At 39.7% G+C, this 22687-nt stretch overlaps 1 protein-coding gene across 1 annotated transcript in view; it reads right to left on the reverse strand.

Annotated features, from left to right (window-relative positions):
* The window catches only part of CNTN4 (contactin 4), a 482944-nt gene that overhangs the window by 66947 nt on the left and 393310 nt on the right, over positions 1-22687 (reverse strand). The window contains exon 11 of the mRNA XM_024747094.1: positions 8889-9016. Within this exon, the coding sequence (XP_024602862.1) occupies positions 8889-9016 (128 nt within the window). The remainder of the gene's footprint in view (positions 1-8888; positions 9017-22687) is intronic.

Consider the following 22687-nt stretch of genomic DNA (forward strand, 5'->3'; position numbering starts at 1 on the left):
GAGATTAATACCTTGGAAAACCTCAGATGACATGTTTATATGCTCAGCTGATACACTTTAGGATTCTCCCTGGTATAACAGTCTGGTTCTAGCAGTGTGAGGGTTTCTCAATTCCTGGACAGTCAGAGCGAGTACACTGTTCCAGTGTCTGCCAAGGTTTTATCCTCCACTTTCTCAATCAGTGATCCACTTGCCTCTCCTCTGGATTTTCACCTTACATCCAAGTACTGAGATCAATCATTTTGATACTGGGGTGGAGCTAAGGGCCTGGGAAAGAAATCGCCCTACCAGTTCCAGCTTGTAATCAGACTCAAGGAGATGTGAAAATTTCCAGTTGTGTTGTCACCTGACTAGGCTACACCTTGGAACAAATTTTCATGATCTGTCTGGGGAAGGAAAAGGTTATCAAAAGAAAGGATTAGTAAGTATTTTTCTGTAAAGGGCTGAATAGTAAACGTTTTAGGCTTTGCTGGTCAAGAGGTAAAACTGAGGATATTATGTAGGTACTTATATGATCTCTGTCATGACTGCTCAACTCGGCTGCTGGGCAAAACCACCATCATTAATAGGTAAACAAATGACACAGCTGCATTTCATTAAAATCTTATGCACACTGAAATAAGAACTTCATAAAATTTTTACATATCTGAAAGTATTATTATTCTTTTGATTTCTTTTCAACCAGTTAAACATGTGGAAACCACTCTTAGCTGCTGGGCTGTACAAAAATAGATGGCTAGTTGGATTTGGCCCGTGGGCCATAGTTTTCCAACCCCTGAAAATGCAGTCTTCTGAGACTTTGGTGTGTATGATGAGTTTATTAAAAATGTAGTGTTTTCAGGTCTCATCCCTAAAGATACAGATTTGTTAGGTTAGGGGTGAGGCACTGGGAATCCACTGAACTTCCACTTAGAAGGTGGCATGTACAAAGTTCTTTCTAGGATATGGTTTCTCAAAGCATGGTCTGGAACCACCAGCCACAGAGTTACTCAAGGTCACTTTGGATGTAGTTCAGCTAGATAACAGCACAGCTTATAGCCCTGCATTTCATTTTGAGCCCTGGAGGTGATCAATAAGACCTAGGGCTGCTATTACCATAATTATCTTGATGAACTATATCCAAGACAAAGAGAAGTCACTCATGTTGAGGACTGCTACTTAGAAGTATCCGTTATAGGAAAGCTGTACAGTAAAGACACTGTGTCATGCAAAATGGCATGCCTTTAACTCTGCTCTAGAGATAAAAATGAATTAGTAAGTACAATACTGCATGGAAATGTGGCCTGCTTACCATATAGTTCTCAATCGCTAAAGCACTTCTTCCAGGAAAGGTCAAATATGATGCTTTCTGTTAGGATCCAAGGGTCTGACTCGAGAACTCTTCTTGCTTAAAATGAAATAGCAAACCAAAATTCCAAATAGACGCTAACTAGCTAAAAAAATTAAATCAGTCAAATTTAGAAATTCAGATGATGGGATGATGATCAAGAGCCCCCTGGGCACCTGTCAGAATTCTGCAGTTTGGAAGCCTGCTCAAGCATAATCTGGATATTTCTCCATTTTGTGGTTGCCTGCTAGAGATGTATTTTAAACCTACTGTACCTGCTGTAGTGGATTTGTCCTCTCTTTCCCTGCCTCTACTTACTTGCCCCTGTGTTTGACAGTATCTTCAGCTTCTCTCCAAAACACTGGGGTGGGGGTCGGGGGAAAGAGAATTGGATTTTAAAAGTGTTGTTAATGATGGAATTATTGTAAAAAGGTTAAAGATGTGTTCTCATTCCTGACCTTCACAGTGTTTTAATCTGAGACATGGGAGGAGATCAAAACAAATACAAGCACATTTTAAGGTTAGAGTGCAACTTCTCTGATAAATTAGTCCCTTTGTAGATCTCTAAATTGAATTAAAACACAGTGCTCCATCTATTTTGGACTAAACTGCTACATTTACATTAAAGGTACAGCACTCAAGTATTTTGATGTGAGATTCAGGACCTGGCACAGTTCATACGGAGTTCAGAATGGTTTTCTCTGCCTTTACCGTGCTTTACGGGGCAGATTTCTAAACTGTATTTCTCCATTTATGTTAATGTCCTTCTCGGAGACCTGGTGGTCTGGATGCCCCTTTGCACACTTGTGTACTTCCCATTAATGTTAATGGGACTCAGAATCAAGCAATGGGAAATAAATGTTCTCTCAAACATCTTCTGACCTTACCCAAGCAACAGGATTAACCCTGTGAACAAATTAACCAGATACAGCTCATATTGCTTTGTCCCACCCCACCTGGAAGAATAATATAAGAATCAGAGGGCCTCTGTGGAGAAAGTGACTACAGTTGAATACCAGGAAGAACTCTGCTTTGAAACAAATGAATTCCCCCCACCATCAGGTGGGGAAACATCATAGCTTGACTTCACAGTTCCTGCCTACAGATCTCTGCCTTCCTCTTTTCATAGGCCACCGGGCTCTTCTGGTCCCATCCTTTCCACTCTCCCGTCTACTACAAAATCTCAGTTTTTAAAGTACTCATTTGTACAGATGAATCTATTTGCAGGGCAGGAATAAAGGTGTAGATGTAGAGAACAGACGTGTGGACACAGGGGGACGGGGAGGGTGGGACGAATTGGGAGATTAGGTTTCACATAAGTACACTACCATCTGTAAAATAGATAGCTACCAGGAACCTGCTATATAGCACAGGGAGCTCAGCTTGGTGCTCTGTGACCACCTAGATGGGTGGGATGGGGGTGGGGTGGGAGGGAGGACAAAGAGGAAGGGGATATACGTATACATATATCTGATTCACTTCACTGTACAGCAGAAATTAACACAACATTGTAAAGAAATTATACGCAAATAAAAAAAAATAAAGTACTCATTTGCCTCATCAAAAACTAGTATTTTCCGAGTCCAATCCACCAGAGGGCAGACAGCAGAAGCAAGAAGAACTACAATCCTGCAGCCTGGGGAAAAAAAACCACATTCACAGAAAGACAGACAAGATGAAAAGGCAGAGGGCTATGTACCAGACGAAGGAGCAAGATAAAACCCAAAAAAAACAACTAAATGATGTGGCGATAGGCAACCTTCCAGAAAAATAATTCAGAATAATGACAGTGAAGATGATCCAGGACCTTAGAAAAAGAATGGAGGCAAAGATTGAGAAGATGCAAGAAATGTTGAACAAAGACCTAGAAGAATTAAAGAACAGAGATGAACAATAAATACAATACTAGTTGATATTTATAGGACATTCCATCCAAAAACAGACTACACTTTCTGCTCAAGTGCGCACGGAACATTCTCCAGGATAGATCACATCTTGGGTCACAAATCAAGCCTCAGTAAATTTAAGAAAATTGAAATCATATCAAGCCTCTTTTCTGAGCACAATACTATGAGATTAGAAATCAGTTACAGGGAAAAAAACGTAAAAAACACAAACACATGGAGGCTAAACAGTACGTTACTAAATAACCAAGAGATCACTGAAGAAATCAAAGAGGAAACCAAAAAATACCTAGAGACAAATGACAATGAAAACACAACAAGCCACAACCTATGGGAGGGAGCAAAAGCAGTTCTAAGAGGGAAGTTTATAGCAATACAATCCTACGTCAAGAAACAACAAACATCTCAAATAAACCATCTAACCTTACACATAAAACAATGAGAGAAAGAAGAACAAACAAAACCCAAGGTTAGTAGAAGGAAAGAAATCATAAAGATCGGAGCAGAAATAAATGAAATAGAAACAAAGAAAACAATAGCAAAGATCAATAAAACTAAAAGCTGATTCTTTGGAAGAAAAATAACATTGATAAACCATCAGCCAGACTCTTCAAGAAAAAGAGGGAGAGGACTCAAATCATTAAAATTAGAAATGAAAAAGTAGAAGTTATAACAGACGCCGCATAAATACAAAGCATCCTAAGGGACTACTACAAGCAACTCTATGCCAAAAAAATGGACGACCTGGAAGAAATGGACAAATTCTTAGAAAGGTATAACCTTCCAAGACTGAAACAAGAAGAAATAGAAAATATGAACAGACCAATCACAAGTAATGAAATTGAAACTGTGATTAAAAATCTTCCAACAAACAAAAGCCCAGGACCAGATGGCTTCACAGGTGAACTCTATCAAACATTTAGAGAAGAGCTAACACCCATCCTTCTCAAACTCTTGAAAACTAATTGCAGAGGAAGGAACACTCCCAAACTCATTCTATGAGGCCACCATCACCCTGATACCAAAACCAGACAAAGAAAATACAACAAAAGAAAATTACAGACCAATATCACTCATGAATATAGATGTAAAAATCCTCAACAAAATACTAGCAAACAGGGGCTTCCCAGTTGGCACAGTGGTTGAGAGTCTGCCTGCCGATGCAGGGGACACGGGTTCGTGCCCCGGTCTGGGAAGATCCCACATGCCGCGAAGCGGCTGGGCCCGTGAGCTATGGCCGCTGAGCCTGTGCATCCGGAGCCTGTGCTCCGCAACAGGAGAGGCCACAAGAGGGAGAGGCCCGCATACCACACACACAAAAAATACTAGCAAACAGAATCCAGCAACACATTAAAAGGATCATACACCATGAACCAACAAACAAAAGCCCAGGACCAGATAGCTTCAAATAAACAATCTAACAAAATGCAAATCTCTTGCATTTTTCACTAATGATGAAAAATATGAGAGAGAAATTAAGGAAAGACTCCCATTTACCATTGCAACAAAAAGAATAAAATATCTAGGAATAAACCTACCAAGGGAGACAAAAGACCTGTATGCAGAAAACTATAAGACACTGATGAAAGAAATTAATGATACAAACAGATGGAGAGATATACCATGCTCTTGGATTGGAAGAATCAATATTGTGAAAATGACTATACTACCCAAAGCAATCTACAGATTCAATGCAATCCCTATCAAATTACCAATGGCATTTTTTACGGAACTAGAACAAAAAATCTTCAAATTTGTATGGAGACACAAAAGACCCCGAATAGCCAAAGCAGTCTTGAGGGAAAAAAATGAAGCTGGAGGAATCAAACTCCCTGACTATACTACAAAGCTACAGTAATCAAGACAATATGGTGCTGACACAAAAACAGAAATATAGATCAATGGAACAGAACAGAAAGCCCAGCGATAAACCCACGCACCTATGGTCATCTAATCTATGACAAAGGAGGCAAGGATATAAAATGGAGAAAAGACAGTCTCTTCAATAAGTGGTGCTGGGAAAATTGGACAGCTACATGTAAGAATGAAATTAGAACACTGCCTAACACCATACACAAAAATAAACTCAAAATGGATTAGAGACCTAAATGTAAGACCGGACAGTATAAAAATCTTAGAGAAAAACATAGGAAGAACACTCTTTGACATAAATCACAGCAAGATCTTTTTTGATCCACCTCCTAGAGTAATGGAAATAAAAACAAAAATAAACGGGACCTAATGAAACTTCAAAGTTTTCGCACAGCAAAGGAAACTACAAACAAGATGAAAAGACAACCCTCCGAATGGGAGAAAATATTTGCAAACGAATCAACGGACACAGATTTAATCTCCAAAATATATAAACAGCTCATGCAGCTCAATATTAAAAAAAACAAACAACCCAATCCAAAAATGGGCAGAAGACCTAAACAGACATTTCTCCAAAGAAAACATACAGATGGCCAAGAAGCACATGAAAAGATGCTCAACATCACTAATTATTAGAGAAATGCAAATCAAAACTACAATGAGGTATCACCTCACAACAGTTAGAATGGCCATCACCAGAAAATCTACAAACGACAAATGCTGGAGATGGTGTAGAGAAAATGGAACCCTCTTGCACTGTTGGTGGGAATGTAAGTTGATACAGCCACTATGGAGAACAGTATGGAGGTTCCTTAAAAAACTAAAAACAGAATTACCGTATGATCCAGCAATCCCACTACTGGGCATATACCCAGAGAAAACCATAATTCAAAAAGACACATGCACCCCAGTGTTCGTTGCAGCACTGTTTACAATAGTCAGCTCATGGAAGCAACCTAAATGCCCATCGACAGAGGAATGGATAAAGAAGATGTGATACATATATACAATGGAATGTTACTCAGCCATAAAAAAGGAACGAAATTGGGTCATTTGTAGAGACGTGGATGGATCTACAGACTGTCATACAGAGTGAAGTAAGTCAGAAAGAGACAAACAAATATCATATATTAACGCATATATGTGGAACCCAGAAAAATTGTACAGATAAACAAGTTTGCAGGGCAGAAATTGAGACACAGATGTAGAGAACAAACGTATGGACACCAAGGGGGGGAAGTGGCAGTGGGGGTGGTGGTGGGATGAATTGGGAGACTGGGATTGACATATATATGCTAATTTGTATAAAATGGATAACTAATAAGAACCTGCTGTATAAAAAAATAAATTAAATTAAAAAAAAAGAAATTTGTGCAGATGTGAACCAGATCACAGGAACAAAGAGGAAAAAAAAAACCTAGCATTTTCCTAATATACACTGAAAGAAATAATTACTTAAATTAAAAAAACCAGTTTAACTCTGGATTGCCTAAAATAATCTGTTATATCATACATGTAGAATCACTGTTTACATTTTACTAGAAGGCAAAAAATGAAGTGTTAAGTTTCTTAACATAGAAAGAAGTTACTATGTCAGTAACATTTATATCCACCCAAGTAAGGAGGCAATCATTGTGCATTTCATCACTGGTGTCTCTCTAAGCTTTGTACCATAATTCACTACAAGAGGAGCAGCAGGGAACTCTATGCATGGTTAAGAATGTTTTTATCCTGGGGCTGGTGGTACTCCTGGGAGATGGACTCTGATGGGAAAGAGCGGACTTTCCTTCCTACCAACTATTTTGAGAGCTGAGGAAGTCAGTTTTATGAGAAGGATACTAACCAAACACAGGATATAACTTATTCCTACATGTGAAAATACCCCAGTTTCAACAATACATAGCAGCACATATATGACGTCTCTGCTCAGTTGTTCATAGTCTTTCACAGTCTCAGTCATGTCTTTGTGGCAGGCTCCCTTCTCTTTACTGATTCTCCTAATGGGTGGAAACTTCATGAATTTCCATTTCAATAAGATTTAGAAGGTATGTAGAGCCATTCTGTTAAAATACAAACAACAACAGCAAAGCAACTACTAGTATTTCCTAAGTGCCAAAAACCATGTTAAGCGGTTCACATGGATAATCTCAGTCATCAAAACAACCCGATGATGTCAGCACTGCTATTATCCCCACACAGGTTAATTATCTCATCCAAGGTCACGGAGCCAGTAAGTGGGAGAAATAAGATTCAAAGCCAGATCTCTCTGAGTCTAAGCCCAGCCTCTTCATCACTACTGAAGACTTCTGCCTACTCTTCTCTTTTATCTCCATAACTAGCAAATCATCTATAGTTAGGTGTCAGCTCTGTCATTGATCAGCTCTGAAACCTTGCGGTTCCTCCTGGTCCTAGTTCATCACTAAGTTTCCTTTTGTAGTTGAGAAAGCTATACATTAGCAAAGATGTCTAGCTGAAATTTTGTTTTACAAGTCTTACTAACTTGTTTTTCCTCTGCCCTGTGAAACACAACGAACACATAGTCACATACCCACACTATTGCTCTGAGTGAAGAGTAGGTTGAAATAGCTGGAGTCCATCCAAATACAGATTTACGTCTGACTCTTGAACTTACAGTTTTCTATCTGCATAGACAAGTATGTTTATGATAAAAAGGCTTCTGTAAGTGGCAGTACTTTTCCAACTTCTAATGACTACGAAATACGTAATTAGGTAATTTTTAGTTTTCTTCTTTAAATTAAAATAGAGGCAAATATTCTTTTGGGGATATTTTAATTTGCCTTAGGTATTCTTACTTCACAGAGGGAGCTACAAATGGGCAAGAGGGAAATAATAAATATGCTATAACACATCTGTATCTATTATAGAGAAACAGGAAAAATGAGTAAGATTTCCTGGCACAGTAGAAAGAACCAGGGAAAATGCAGAATCAGGATTCCTGGGTTCACATCCCTCTTCTGCTACTGGTGACCCTGAGAAACCCACCAACCTAACCTTTATCTTCCTCAGTCAGATCATTGCCAAGATCCCTGACTCGGGGGCAAGATATAAAGTGATAGAAATGCAAATTAAATGTAAATTAAAATCTCATCTCTCATAATTCTTACTTGGTACTTTCAGCCCAGCCCATCAACCTGGTGTTGGAATAGACTTACATCCTGTGCCATGCCAAGAGCATAAAGGAGTTTCTGTCTCTACTATAAAGCACCCAGGCTAAGGGATGTGGAAAATTTTCTTTCTTTAAAACTGACAGGGTTGGCTGGGTGACTGAAGCAAAACACAGGGGTGGTCAAAGCCCTTTATTAGTATAATAATCCACATCCATACCTCTGAATAACCAAGGCAGCTCTTGTAAAAAATCGCCAATGTCATTGCTTAAACAATGTTAGCTAAAATTAGTATTTGAGTCATGGGTTTTTAATTTGTTAGCACAGTGTTCCTAGACATGAATTCCAAATCTATAGAGACTTGAAAGAAATTTAATTAAAGGATTGAAGATAACATTACTTACAATACTATAATAGCTACAATGGCTGTAATTCTCAAAATTGTATTGGATGATCCTGAAATAAGATAGCTTTTCAATCATATGCATTACCAACAGTTCCCTAAGAATTATTAATCATATCATGTTTGCCATGATGAATTAATTTAGCAACACAGTGATATCTGTACATATTAATATGAAGGATGTCACTTCAATAGATTACATTATTTGAAATGAGGACACACATATTAATCTATATGTTCTCTGGGTTAGTAATTACCTTTTACTACCAGGTTTCCAGTACTGCTAGCAGTTCCAAAATGGTTAGTGGCTATGCAGGTATAACTTCCAGCATCTGATTTAGTCACATTGACGATTCTGAGGCTTCCATCTTCAGAAATGGTAATTCTGAAATCAAAGCAAATCAACCCAAAAGAGTAAGTTTATCCCATATGACCAACTGGAAATTATTTCTGTCATTCTGTCCTTTTCAAACTATTAAATCATGGCTACATCACTTGACAGCTTCATCTTTAGGATATTCGTCTACATACACATGATTAGGATGCATGACTTAGTACTCTTAATACCTGCTAACATGGTCTCAACAGTCTATTGGAATAACTATTAGAAAAAGGAGACTCGTAACCATTCTCTCTCTTTGAGAGCTCTAACCACATTATGCAAAGAGAAGGCTTACTGTAGATCACCGTTAGTCTTAAAACTGCTAAAGAATAAGAAAAAATAAATCCCTTGATGGGCCACTTTATGCATTTTCATTGAAAGTTTTCTTCTAGATGAGCAGGCTTAAATTAAGTGAGTTATTATTAAGCATATTTCTTTCTGAAATATGTCAGACAATACACTTTTAAAAAGATGCAAAAACTGAACTTAAAAAATTAAAATATTCCACAACATGGTATGACTTTGGCAAAATAGCAAATGTAGATGGCACATCTCAGGGCCCACAATTAGGGACAAATATCTACTACCAGGTGGGAAGGAAACACTTTCACTGACAGACACAAAACTGGAACAGGAAGGATTCGAGAGAACCCTGTTTTAAACTTGACTACAGCTGAAGGGAGAGATGCAAAGATGAATAAGACACACAGCATGGCTTCGAGGCTAGTTGGAGAAATAAGAAAGGTAAACAGATGGCCCATTCAATGTCTGTTGAATCTTCTTCACTGTATCTTTCAAATCTACCCACTTCTATCTCTTCTGCTCCCTGTTTTTCACCCAACCCTTCACGACAGCCTCTTAAATGATCTATTTCTACGCCTGCCCCTCAAATGCATTCTTCAGTCAGTGGCCAGGGGATCTTTTAAAATATAGATCAGACTATGTCACCCCCCAGGCTTAAAGATCCTTCTTTGGCTCTGAGTTGCACTTAGAAGAGATTCTTTCCTAGAACCTACAAAGCCTAAGGGATCTGGCCTTCGCCCTTCTCCCGCCTACTTTATTTCATCTTAATCTTTCTACCCTTCGGTGAACTCTAGTCACGCTGGCCTTCTGCAAGTTCTTAGAGTATCCGAACCCCTTTCCCACCTCAGGACCTTTCTGTTTGCTGTTCTGTCTGCCTTGATATCAGGGCATAGCTGTCACCTTCATACCCTCTCAGGACCTCAAGCTGTTCCTTATAGACTTTTCCTGACTCACATTTCTAAAGTGAATTTCCCTTTTCCTGTTATTCTCTTTTCCTTCAGCCACTTTATTTCCTCCCATTCAACACAATCAGAAGTTTTGTTTACTAGTTAACTGTCCTATCACATGGAATATCAGCTTCTCTGAGGGCAGGGACTGTGTTTGTTTGAGGACTCAATCTCCTGGATCTAGTACACAGGACCAACATGTAGTAGATGCCCTGTAAGCACCTGTTAAGTGACGAAGTGAATGAGTAAATAAATATCATAAAAGAAAAATCAATATTATGTTAAAGGAATTCAGAGTCACTGAACCACTTGGCACTAGTTCCAACCTTAACAGAGTCCTTTACAAAAGGACTAGGATGGGCACAGCTTTACTTAATAGAATTTTGGCTAAACATTTTAAAATCAAGGGAAGATTTAGATGCACTGGGTCGCAAATGCTGCATATACTTTTCTCAAAGGCTCTTAGGGATAGAGAAGTGACAGCCTTCCTGACAACCCATTCCAGGTTCTATGATTCAGGCTGATGAGACAGTATGAAGGTGTGAGAACTCTACAAAGGATGCTGGCATCAGAAGGATGGGTGTTCAAATTCCAGTTCTCTCAGCTCTAGCTGTGTGACTGGACGGAGGCGACTTTTTCAGTTTTAGCTTCCTCATCTATAGAATAGAGCTCGTAGTACCAATCTTCTAGGATGAGAGTAAAAACTTATGTAAGAGGGTCAGTGAGAGTCCTGGTATTTATTAGGTAGTAGTTCTCTTTTTCTTCAAAACTGTCCTCTTATTTAATCATTGGTATATATGGGGAAAATGGGACACCATGTGACAACCTGAAGGCAATTTACGAATTAACTGGGTCATCCCAAATCAATGTACAGGATACAGACAAGGAGGCCCTTTGTTCATTTACACCATAGATATACACATAACACTTGCTCAATAAAGAACGTATGATACCCCATTAGCCAAACAGCAGAATGTACTTACAAAAATAGAGTGGTGATGAAATCCTAATTACCTCAATACTCACAAAAATAGCTTTAAAGGAATTAATCATATTCCCATTTACAAAATAATCTGCGGGACACTGTGAAATGTTGGCATACGAGAACTCAATAAGGAAGGTGACATTTGTGTTTTCGACATGGAGTCTACTTCCACGAAGTAACATAGGCCTATGGTGTATTAAACGCTCTGAGGGGTGAGCTGACTCTTTCAAAGCACCAAATTTACACCATTTAAAATTCCCCAAACCTAAAAAGCCTGTATCACACTGCATACTGTATAATGCCAAAGGATATGAATAAGGAAACAAGCACAGGATTTGTCATCAGATGACCTGGGTCCTAGCCTTCACCCTGATACTTGCTAAGTGTATGACCTGTGGCCAAATGACTTATGCTCCAAGACAAAAAGGTTTCTCACTACTGACATTTTGGACCAGAGAAGTCTTTGTCCTGGGGAGGATGTTTAACAGCATCTTTATCCTCTACCCACTGTACTCCAGTAGCTCTGCCCCTCCTCCCAAGTCGTGACAAACAAAAGTATCTCCCAAATGTTCCCTGGGGGCAAAATCACCCCAAGTTGAGAGCCACTGATCTACATTAGTCTTTATTTTTTAATGACACAGGATACTATGATGATTATCTTATACAATAGATAATATACGTGGAAGTTTCTATTAACTGTAAAGTGCTGTACACATGTTTTTCCCAGTGTCATTTCCATCCGTGCATCCCTAATTTTGGTGTTTCCATTGCACAAAAGGCACCTAACATATTATGGCTACTCAGCTATGGGACCCAGCTAGCTCTTCACAACCTCTCACAAGGCTCTTCTTTCCCTTTATGGAAATCCAGTTTCCTCAAAACTTCCCTATCCAATTTCCTACGGGTCTCATGAAATGAGAAAGGAAATTTACAAACTACTGTACTACCCATCTTCAAGATTTTAGTGGCTCACAGGGGTTTAGTGTTTTAATCTTCCCATTGTTTTTCACAAAGAGTTGAACAAAGAGCTAAGCCTCCAGTGCTAGAGTTCCAGACAATGGAGAAGATCAGTGAAGGAGAAAATTTGTAGAAGGATTTGTAATTTTTAGTAGCTGTCATTAAATCACATCGTACTTCTGTGGCCACTTACTCTTTCTAGGGATAATCCAATTGTGGGCGCAATATGAAGTTGGGAGAACTGCTCTTTTGGGAAATTCAACCACTTCCTTACCTGAGCAGTGCGGTGTAGTGAATAAGGACATATGATCTGGAACTCAATTGTCTAGCCTCAAATCAGGCTTTTACCAGTTACGAGCTATGTGACTTTGGGTAAATTAATGTCTCCGTATGTAAATTTTTAAATTTGAGATACTGTAATAATAAAAGTAACTATAGGGCTTCCCTGGTGGCGCAGTGGTTGAGAGTCCGCCTGCTGATGCAGGGAACGCGGGTTCGTGCCCCGGTCCGGGAAGATCCCACATGCCGTGGAGCGGCTGAGCCCGTGAGCCACGGCCGCTGAGCCTGTGTCCAGAGCCTGTGCTCCACGGCGCGAGAGGCCACAACAGTGAGAGGACCCCATACCGCAAATAAATAAATAAATAAAAATAAAAGTAACTATATCCATAGGGTTGTTGTAGAGATGTGCAGTGCTGAGAACAGTGCATGGCACATAAAATGCACCACGTAAGTGCACTAGCCAAATGCTCTGTTAACTAAAGCTCTGTTCCCTCCTAGATCCATTGTTTCAAGCATTAATAAAGGCCTCTGTTAAGACTGAGACTACTCTGCAGTAGTTCTTCCCCTCTAAAGTCTGGCAACACACGATTATGCTTAAGGAACACACGGGTGACCACAAGTTGTCATGGAAGGGGATGAAAAACTGGACTCATGCACTTGTAGATATCTACTATCTACCTCCTGTATACCAGGCCTCTATAAATCAGGAGGATCTTAGATGGTTATATAACTAGAAATGATTCCACTGTGTTATATACCATAATGCACACATTTGTATAAATGTATAGAAAAAGCGGCATTACTTTTTCCAGTGGAGAAGCTGTTTCCTGTACTATCTAGAGTATAAAGATGGGCAAGGACGCAGGAGGCCTGGCCAATCAGGAGACCCTATTCTCCTCTCTGCAGTGATTGGTTTAGAAATAGGCAATTCACCAAAATCAGGAGCTATTTGAGGAAACCGTCTTTCTGCTGAATTGTTAACTCTGGAGATGGGCGCCTAGAACCGTTGGCAGTCGTTTTGCCTGCAAAAGAAATCATGTCTTCAGGAAGCCAAACAAAGATAAATAGAGCCCAAGAGACACAGAGAAAAGGAGAGGTCGAGACCTTACGACATCTTTGAACCCCTGTTTCCATCCATGCCTGAAGGCTGCAGTTTCCTTTGGATGCTCCAGTCATATGAGTCACCAATTTAAGATATTAGAAATTGGGTCCTAAGCCCTTATAACTGGACGAATCCAATCTCTTAAAGAAATTACCGAACTTGTTCAGGAGATGGTGGCAGTGAACGTGGAGAGAAGGGAACGGATTCTGCAGATGATTCTGTGATGTCACCTCCATAGAACTTGTTGCTAGAAGACCGATTAACTCCACTATGGAGGAATAACCATGGGGTTCTGAGTATGAAAAAACTGACATCAGCTTCTTCAAACCCAGCTATAACATATACCATTTATTTCTGCAAATAAAAGCTAACTATACAATGACCTATTGCTTTGAATCTGCTTTTTGGGAATTTGATGAGGGATGAATTAGCTACAGAGCTAACATTTGGCCTTGGGGGCTAATTTGGATGAACTCAAGGAACTTCTGAAATGCACCTCAATACTAATATTTAGATACTTGCTTCCCTTCAATTTGGATCCTATACCAACTTAGAAAAAGTATTTTTCACCTAATACTACTGCATCCATTTTTGTTCTATGAATAAAGTGCCTAAATCCAGTTCAAGGACAGTTTCATTTTCATGTCTATTTCTTCATGAGGTTTCAAAGTTTCTACTTCATTTTTGTTTCCCTGTTTCAGACTACTGACTGACCTGTAGCTATTAGCTTGATATTGAACTCTGACTCCTCCTAATACTCACGCATAGTGATGGAGTTAGATAAAAAGAATTGAAAATGTAAATCTGTTTATGGCTTAGAACAGAAAAGTTAACCTTGACCTACCTGCTCTTTTTAAAACATTGATAAGTATCAGAGAAAAGTCAAAGATGATAAATCAGCAAGCAGTAAAAATAAAAGTATGACATAGGACTTAACTTTCTCTACAAGAGAAGAGGTCATCTAATTCACAACATAATAAATTACCAATCACACAGAGAAGCAGTTGCTCCTCCACTGTCATTTGGAGACTTCAGATCCATAGTGGCTGGGAGCATATTTGGAATTATGAGACAAATTGAATCTCTCTTTCTCAGTATGAGGCTCTGGGTTACAGCCATTGAAGAGCTGACCTTGTCAGTCCTATAAATCTAACCCTGTCTGGGGACATTGGACCTTTAAACATGCTGATCTTTTCTTTTTGGGGGCTTTAGTAACAGAGGACAAAAACTGCCAACTCCACAATATCCTGTCACCCTACAGAGGAGGGTTATTCTAAAATGGCGACCTATGATGTTCTGGGTAATTCTCCACAGAAGCCCAGTTGCTGATGACAGAGGCAGCATGTCTTCGCCTGCCTCTGAGTCATAAGGCAACACTTCCCTTATAAGTAAATCCCTTTAAAGTGCAGCTTAGAAAATCACTTCTCCCCTTCTGCAAAGGGAGGAATTATGGATTGATAATTTCCTTTCAACAGACAATGGAAGTATCAAACTGTTAAGTTAAATTTAATATTATCTTTAATATTGTTAGATCATGACTCACTTAAAATTTTACGTAATTAAAAAAAAAAAACCAAACCTCAAAGGGTCACAACAGGTTGCCCCTTTCTTTTATACATGATGAGTTCCAGAAAACACGCTTGGAAGTTGAAAGCCTGAATGTCAAAGAATCGGTTTACACGTTATACTGGGAGTGAACACTGGCGGAAGGTTGTGGGGAAGGAATAGTTAGGGAATTTGGGATTGACACGTACACACTGCCGCATGGATAACCAACAGGGACCTACTGTATAGCACAGGGAACTCTGCTCAATGTTATGTGGCAGCCTGGATGGGAGGGCACTCTGGGGGAGAATGGATCCCTGTGTATGTATGGCTGAGGCCCTTTGCTGTGCACCTGAAACTATCACAACATTGTTAATTGGTTATACTCCAATATACAATAAAAAGTTAAAAAAAATTAAACAAACGGAAAAACTTCAAACACGGTCAACAGAAACACTGCTACGTCTCAGCTCAAGCAAACTGACGGGATGGTGGGGTGCTGTCACAGGACCCCTGATCCCAGGAACCACAGGTGATGCCCTAGAATGAGGAACTGCCTAGCCATACATGCGTTTGCTTCATTCTGCAACAGAATTTTCTTTTAAAACAAATAATTGGGAGAGTTCATGTAAAAACTCATTCCTGGCTAATTTTCGCAAATGGGAAGATGGGGTAGTCCTGCAACACTTCCCCTCAGGGCACCAGTGGGCTAGAGGAAAGGAGGGGGAAACTCCTTTAAGCAGCTGGTGGGCTTTGTAGCTCCCACCATCCCAGCTCATTAATGTCTCTATCTCACTCCTGTGGCCTTTTGAAATTACTTTAAACCTTCGTGATGTGCTGAGTTCATGGGATAGGGCTTGGGGGTAGCCTTTAGGTTTAAGGCCACACTTGCTTCCCTCTTGGACTCTCCCCACCCCAGACATCCCACACAGAACAGAGCAGTGGAATTCGAGGAGAAATTGGGCTTTGTATTCATTTCCTAGAACTGCCATAGCAAAGTCTCATGAACCGGGTGGCTTAAACCAAGAGGAATTTCTTGTCCCACAGTTCTGGAGAGCAGGATTTTGAAATGAAGGCACTGGCAGAGCTGGTTCCTTTTGGAGGCTCTGAAGGAGAGTCCTTCTTGCCTCTCTTAGCTTCTGGTGACAGTCAACCATCCTTGGTGCTCCTTGGCTTACCAATGCATCACTCCAATCTCTGACTCCATCCTCACAGGTAGTTCTTACTGTGTGTCTCCCCACGTCGTCTTCCCTCTGTGCATGTGTCTGTACCCAAATCTCCCTCTTCTTACAAGGACCCCAGTCATTGGTTTAGGGTCCATCCTAATCTTGTATGACTTCATTTGAACTTCAGGTAGATATGAAACTTACAGGACATTCTTCAACCAATCGTAAGTGTTAAGAATGGAAACCCACCAGAATTATTGGTCTAGGTTGAGCAAGCAGCTTCAGTGCCTACTTTGCAGCCATCAGAGGATAAGGAGAAGGGGTGATGTGGGGGGCAGAACCATCACACGTGGGGTCCCCAGTGCATCCACTTCCCTTCTCCATGGGCCTGGCCCTTTTCCTCAAGAGTAGCTAAAAGAGACTTGAAATTATTGCTCTTTAGGTGGTAATAAACTAATAATCACATGTGGTGGACATATATACACTACCAAATGTCAAATAGATAGCTAGTGGGAGGAAGCCGCATAGCACAGGGAGATCAGCTCAGTGCTTTGTGACCACCTAGAGGGGTGGGACAGGGAGGGTGGGAAGGAGATGCAAGAGGGAAGGGATATGGGGATATATGTAAACATATAGCTGACTCAATTTGTTATACAGCAGAAGCTAACATACCATTGTAGAGCAATTATACTCCAATAAAGATGTTAAAAAAAAAATCACATGCAGAGTCTGAAGGAGAGTTTGATGTGGTAATGGATAATGTGTAGAAGGGTAAAAGTCCAAGAGGAAAACAAGGATTAAGGCCTACCTCCAATTTCAATTTTTTCTTTAATTAACCCAGTTTATTTGTTGGAATCAAGTAGAACTTCCATTTTATCTGTTCTTTGTTGTCTAGACGATTAATTAGTATTTATTTTGATGTTAAAATTATGGTCAAAATTGGGTAGAGGAGATCTCTACCAAACGGCGACCTACGGTTTTCTAAATAGTTCTGCATAGAAGCCAAATTGCTGGAGAGCAGCCGTATCTTTACTTGTCCTTGAGGCAATAGAAATACAAAATAGTTTTAGAATATGACACCCATGAAGTAGTCAAAATTCTGAAGGAGTGGAGAGGTGGTAAGGAAGAGACAAAGATTTGTCTTTTCAACCTACCAACTAGAGAATCAGCCTGTGACCAACAGACCTGAAGACCTATGTACTCAGAGCTATCCCTGGCTTTGTGCCAGCTGAGAAATAGGAAAAGCCTGGCAGGTTAACTGGCATTGGTATGCTGTAGACATCAGCAAAATACACCAAAACACTGCTCTGAAGATAAAAAAATAGGACTTGTTTGGGTTTGAATTTGGCTATCTATTTTCGTAAAATTCAAGATATTTTAATTTTTGTGATGGTTAATTTTATGTGTCAGCTTGACTGGGCTAAGGGATGCTCAGATAGCTAGTAAAACATTATTTCTGAGTGTGTCTGGGAGGGTGTCTCTGGAAGAGATTAGCATTTGAGTTGGTGGAGAGAGTACAGATTGCCATTGCCAATACGGACGGTCATCGTCCGATATTTAGAAGGCCCGATAGAATAAAAAAGCTGAGGAAGGGAGAATTCGTTCTCTCTTTGAACTGAGACACCCATCTTCTCCTGACCTTGGATGTCTGTGCTCCTGATTCTTGGACCTTTAGGCTTGGACTGGGACGTATGCCTACTCTCAGGCTTTGGAACTCTGAATGACACCACCAGCTTTCCTGCTTCTCCAGCTTGCAAACGGCAGACCGTGTGACCTCCTGCCTCCATAAATGTGTGAGCCCACTTCTATAATAAACCTTCTCCTATATATCCTATTAGTTCAGCTTTTCTGAAGAATGCTGGCTACTACAACTTTTAACTGGAATTTGCATGAGTTTATATACTTAATTTCAAAAGATACATGGAAATGCTCAGCCTGATTGGGGAGAATGAATTATCCTGGTTTATGAAAGAAAGACTGTTTCGTAGTAACGCTCAATTTATAAAGAGTCAACTGAGAGCTCTAGAAGATGGCTTTCCTCCCCATCTTAAGAATAAAGGATGTTTTGGATGACTAATTTAAGCGAAGGTCAGTGGGAAGAAACTTACTCTAAGGGTGGTTTCAGGCCAGCCTGTCATTGATCTTTCTGTGTAATGTCCAAGGCAGCAATAGACATCGCTATTGAACAGACACCCTGGTGATAAAGTTCCCTTAGAGATAATTTGCTTTCTGTCCTCAGATTCGAATTTAATAAACCAGTGAGCAACCTGTGTGTTTCTGCCTGCAGGACAATTGGCAGTTCAGAGCTACTGCCCTTGCCTGCAGCACTGCTGGAAAAAGAAAATAAACTCATGTTTGTTTAACCTGGTTTGATCCGGCTTTAATCTTCTCTGAACAACAGTTTTCAAAGATTCATAAAATAACCTGGAAGGATCTATCTGCCCAGGGCAAGAAGAGTATTTAATATTGTAAAGTTCATTTTAATGATTCTTTATGACATGGTGTGTGGATAAACGTAGGAAATACATTTCTTGGGCAGGTAAAACTTTGTAATTTTCTGTATTACAAATAACACTAAAAATACCATGTTTGGGGGAGAAGAAATAAAATACAGGACATGGTTTTGTCTAAAATTTTCTTCTTAAATTGCTACCTTTCATTCAGGTAGTACTTCTCTGTGTCTCTATTAATATAAGACTTAGAATTCCTTTTCTCCAGTTTCTTATGACCTGAGATAATTTCAAATAAATTTACAAGGCATTGGGAAGATAAATGAGGTGGGGACAGGAAGGTAACATAATATTCTATTTTCTGTACCTGTATGTATTTTAATTAAAGCAAGAAAATGAGAAAAAAAACTTATTATTAAGCTACAGGCAGGAAGTTTTATGTAACAACCTCTTAGGACACTAGGATAGTTTAATAACCAAGTGCAGCTGTCTTTAGAAATCATTAGAAATAAAGAAGACATGCACAGAAATGGACCAAAAGACCCAGAGGAATAGCTGTAAATATACTCAGTTGAGCGTTGGGCAGGGCAAGGTGTGAGAGAGCTTGTTAAGCACCTACAGTGTACTACTGGATGCTGTTGAGTGCTTGCACTTATCACATTTAATCTACACAACAATCCTGAGAAGCGTTATTATTCCAATTTTTCTGTTGAGAAAAATGAAATCCAGAGAAGTGACTGAAAATGTCCAACTTTGGTTAAGAAGCGATGGAGTACAGTTTCTAACTCAGATCTCACTACAAAGCCTGCACTCTTTCTACCAAGCCATCCTGCAGGGCTGGAGGGCCCAGGAAAGAAACGAAACAAGAAGCAGAAGAACATTATAACCACGTGTGAGAGGTTTCCCTTAAATTTGCCATTAGATCTTTGATTATAATTAAATACATTTTTTTGGCTTTTGCGTTTTACTTGTTGAAACTGCTTTTTCTAATATTGAGAAATGTGTGTTCACACTACTGTCTCAAAGCAGAAGCAAAAGAAAAGAATGTATAAAAACACAGCAAGGTTGTAATCACAGAAGGTTCCTTTACTGGGAAGTGACTAGAATGCCTGGAAGACAATGTTAATTATTAATTAGAAAGGGAGAGTCACTACATAGATTACATAATTTAGTAAGGAGAAGAGGCTTCTACTGCGCAAACAGCTATACTGGCTATGCTGGAGAAAAAAATGTTTCAATTTGATTATGTAACCAACTTTCAACCCTTTGGGAATTGCAGGATCAAGGTTTATGTGCTTCAACCCCTCAACCCAGGACTTTATAACACTGCTAAGAGAGAAAATCAAAGTGGAGTCTCCTAGTTCCTGCAATATCACGATAGAACCGCACTACCAGGGCCCAGCAACAATTCCGTAAGTCCCCCCTGCCCTGCACACGAGTGGCACCTATCAGTTTTTGCCTTCTACAAAAGAACATAAACTCCTAACTGTATCACCATAATGGTCGTACAATCTAAACTTTCCCAAACTCCCCAGCATGCTCCCAGTTTCTGTCATATTCATGTACTACCAGATGGCTTGAATCCTTGCTCCAATATTTATTAGACACATGACTTGGGAAAGTCTCTTAGCCGCTCCGGGCTCCAGTTTGCCATCTCTAAAATAAAAATAACAGCACCTCCATTTCACAGGGTTTGTGAGAAGGTTAAATGTAAAAATACCCATGAAACATTTATAACTGTGGTGGTGCATAGTAAATACCTAATAAATGTTAGCTGCAATGATCATTTTTACTATTATTATTTTCCGCATCATTATCAAAATTAATAGTCACAATATTTTCTTTAAATGGCTCAAAGTTTAAAATTAAAGTAACTAAATAAAGGAAACCAGTATCACTTGTCATAAATAGATGCTAAAGATAAAAATAAATAAGATAAAAACATACTTAAGATATCACATTCTAGCTGGGTGTGCTTATCTGCCAGGATACTGAGCTGACAGCCTGCTTTTTCTTTGGTAAAAGAGGTATTAATCAGAATTTCAAAAGCGTTCAGACACAGTAGGACCAGACTGACTTTCTCCCTGGTGGACTCAGGAAAGACAGAGAACTACATGGTTCACTGGCATTCAATGTCTGTATACTGTGTACCGTCCTTGGAGAGGCGCAAGTCTCATACTTTGTGAAACACACATCTATTTCAACCATGTTCCCAGGATCAAGCTCCTTTTACAATATTATGACCAAGTGGGCCATCAACCTGTGTTGGGCAGGTCCCATTATGGCAAATTCATGACACTGCAAGGTTGTCCAATCTACTCACATGGCATTTGTCATATACTGCCTCAATATCCCATCACCCCACCTACCCAAAGAATTTCCAGAAATCAGGGCCCAGGTCTTACACTTCTTTCTGTCACCTTATTATTTTATATACTCCTTTACGTACAAAGAGGTACACAGTAAATATATTGATAATTGGATGAAAATTCAGTCTTGAGAACTGTAGAGATACTAGTTGCTGGGAGCCACATAGGAAATGCCTTTGAGTCTCAGCACGGACGAGACCCATAGTGCCAAGCAAAGCTGGTGCTGTCAGGTATACATATGAAAAAGCAAAGTTCTCGTTTGCAAAGCTTCCTGCCTCCTGGTGGTTGGTGCCGTGTAAGTGGTCTCTCTTGCCCAGTGCTGTAGAAAATAAGGATGTGGAATGTAAAAAATGAGATTATGATATAATATAAAAGCTTTTGGAATTTTAAATAAATTTGTCAGATCCTTGCATCCAAGAAGAGGTGTACTGAGCTCTGTCCACGCCGACTCCGTCTTCTCCTTTGGGTGAATCCTGTTCAGCTGGGGCTGGCCCCCGGCAACTAGTGACACCTCCTTGGATGAAAACCTTGATTTCTAACCTTTTTTGGTGGGTGGAAGTCAGAGATCTCTTTAAGAATAGAAAACAAATTATAACATTCTCCCTCCCCCCCAAATGCAACAATGTACATTGTTTTTGAAAGTGCCTAAGCCTCCCAAAGCTCCCCCTGACCCATGGCACAAGGCTAAAGAGAAATCATTGCCCTGGAGTAAATAGAGATGCCATAAAAATGTTAGTCATGAAAGTGTGTAAACTGTACTACTGTTTTCTATGAAGCTCAGTAAAAAGACTCTACATGCTGAATTTAATATTGGGTATTTTCTTTTCCAGGGGAATCATTTGTATGTGCCCTGTACCTGCAAGTCTATTTTGCACTGGAGAAACTTCCACGATCAACCCGAGTCCTTGCCCCAATCTTCTTTTCTCTCAACAAATACTCAACCAAGTGTCATGTGAAAAATGTACACAGGAATCTCTTGGTTATACTATTTTTTCCTCCCTGGCTAGAAAAGAAAGTGATTTCTTTTCAAGGAAAAGTCTTCACTCTTTTCGGACAAACCACCGAAAAAGAACTGTGAAGTCACACAGGTAATGGGTTCCAATAAATAATTCTCATGATGACAGAACATTTAAGGAATTGATATATGGGTCCGCCTCTACTTAATAGCCAAAGTCTGCAAGGACCTTTCCCTAATTCCAAGGGGAAGCTGATGACAGAAGAGGTGAAGAGCTTAAGAAAGAAGCTTAAGAAAGAAGCAGGAAGCTCTTATAATTAAAGGTGTCTTGGGGACAGACAGAAGATAGTAATTTAGATATGTCAGTGATAAGGGGAGTTCGATAAGGACGTTGCCGGGGCGGGTTTTGAAGAGAAAAGATCATCGTGGATCTGACTTACTTAAAGTGAAGGACAGGATAATATCTGAACATATTTGTACTGTATATATGTACAAAAGAGTTTTCTGGCAAATCCTCCTCTAATAATCAGCACACCACATTTCTTGGAAAATCTGGTAAATGGGGCTTTTGCATAAATGTTAAACTTGAATGATGAAAGGAATATAGTAGCCCTGA

This window comes from Neophocaena asiaeorientalis, unplaced genomic scaffold (assembly GCF_003031525.2).
Source record: "Neophocaena asiaeorientalis asiaeorientalis breed wild unplaced genomic scaffold, Neophocaena_asiaeorientalis_V1.1 scaffold130, whole genome shotgun sequence".
Taxonomy (NCBI): Eukaryota; Metazoa; Chordata; class Mammalia; order Artiodactyla; family Phocoenidae; genus Neophocaena; species Neophocaena asiaeorientalis.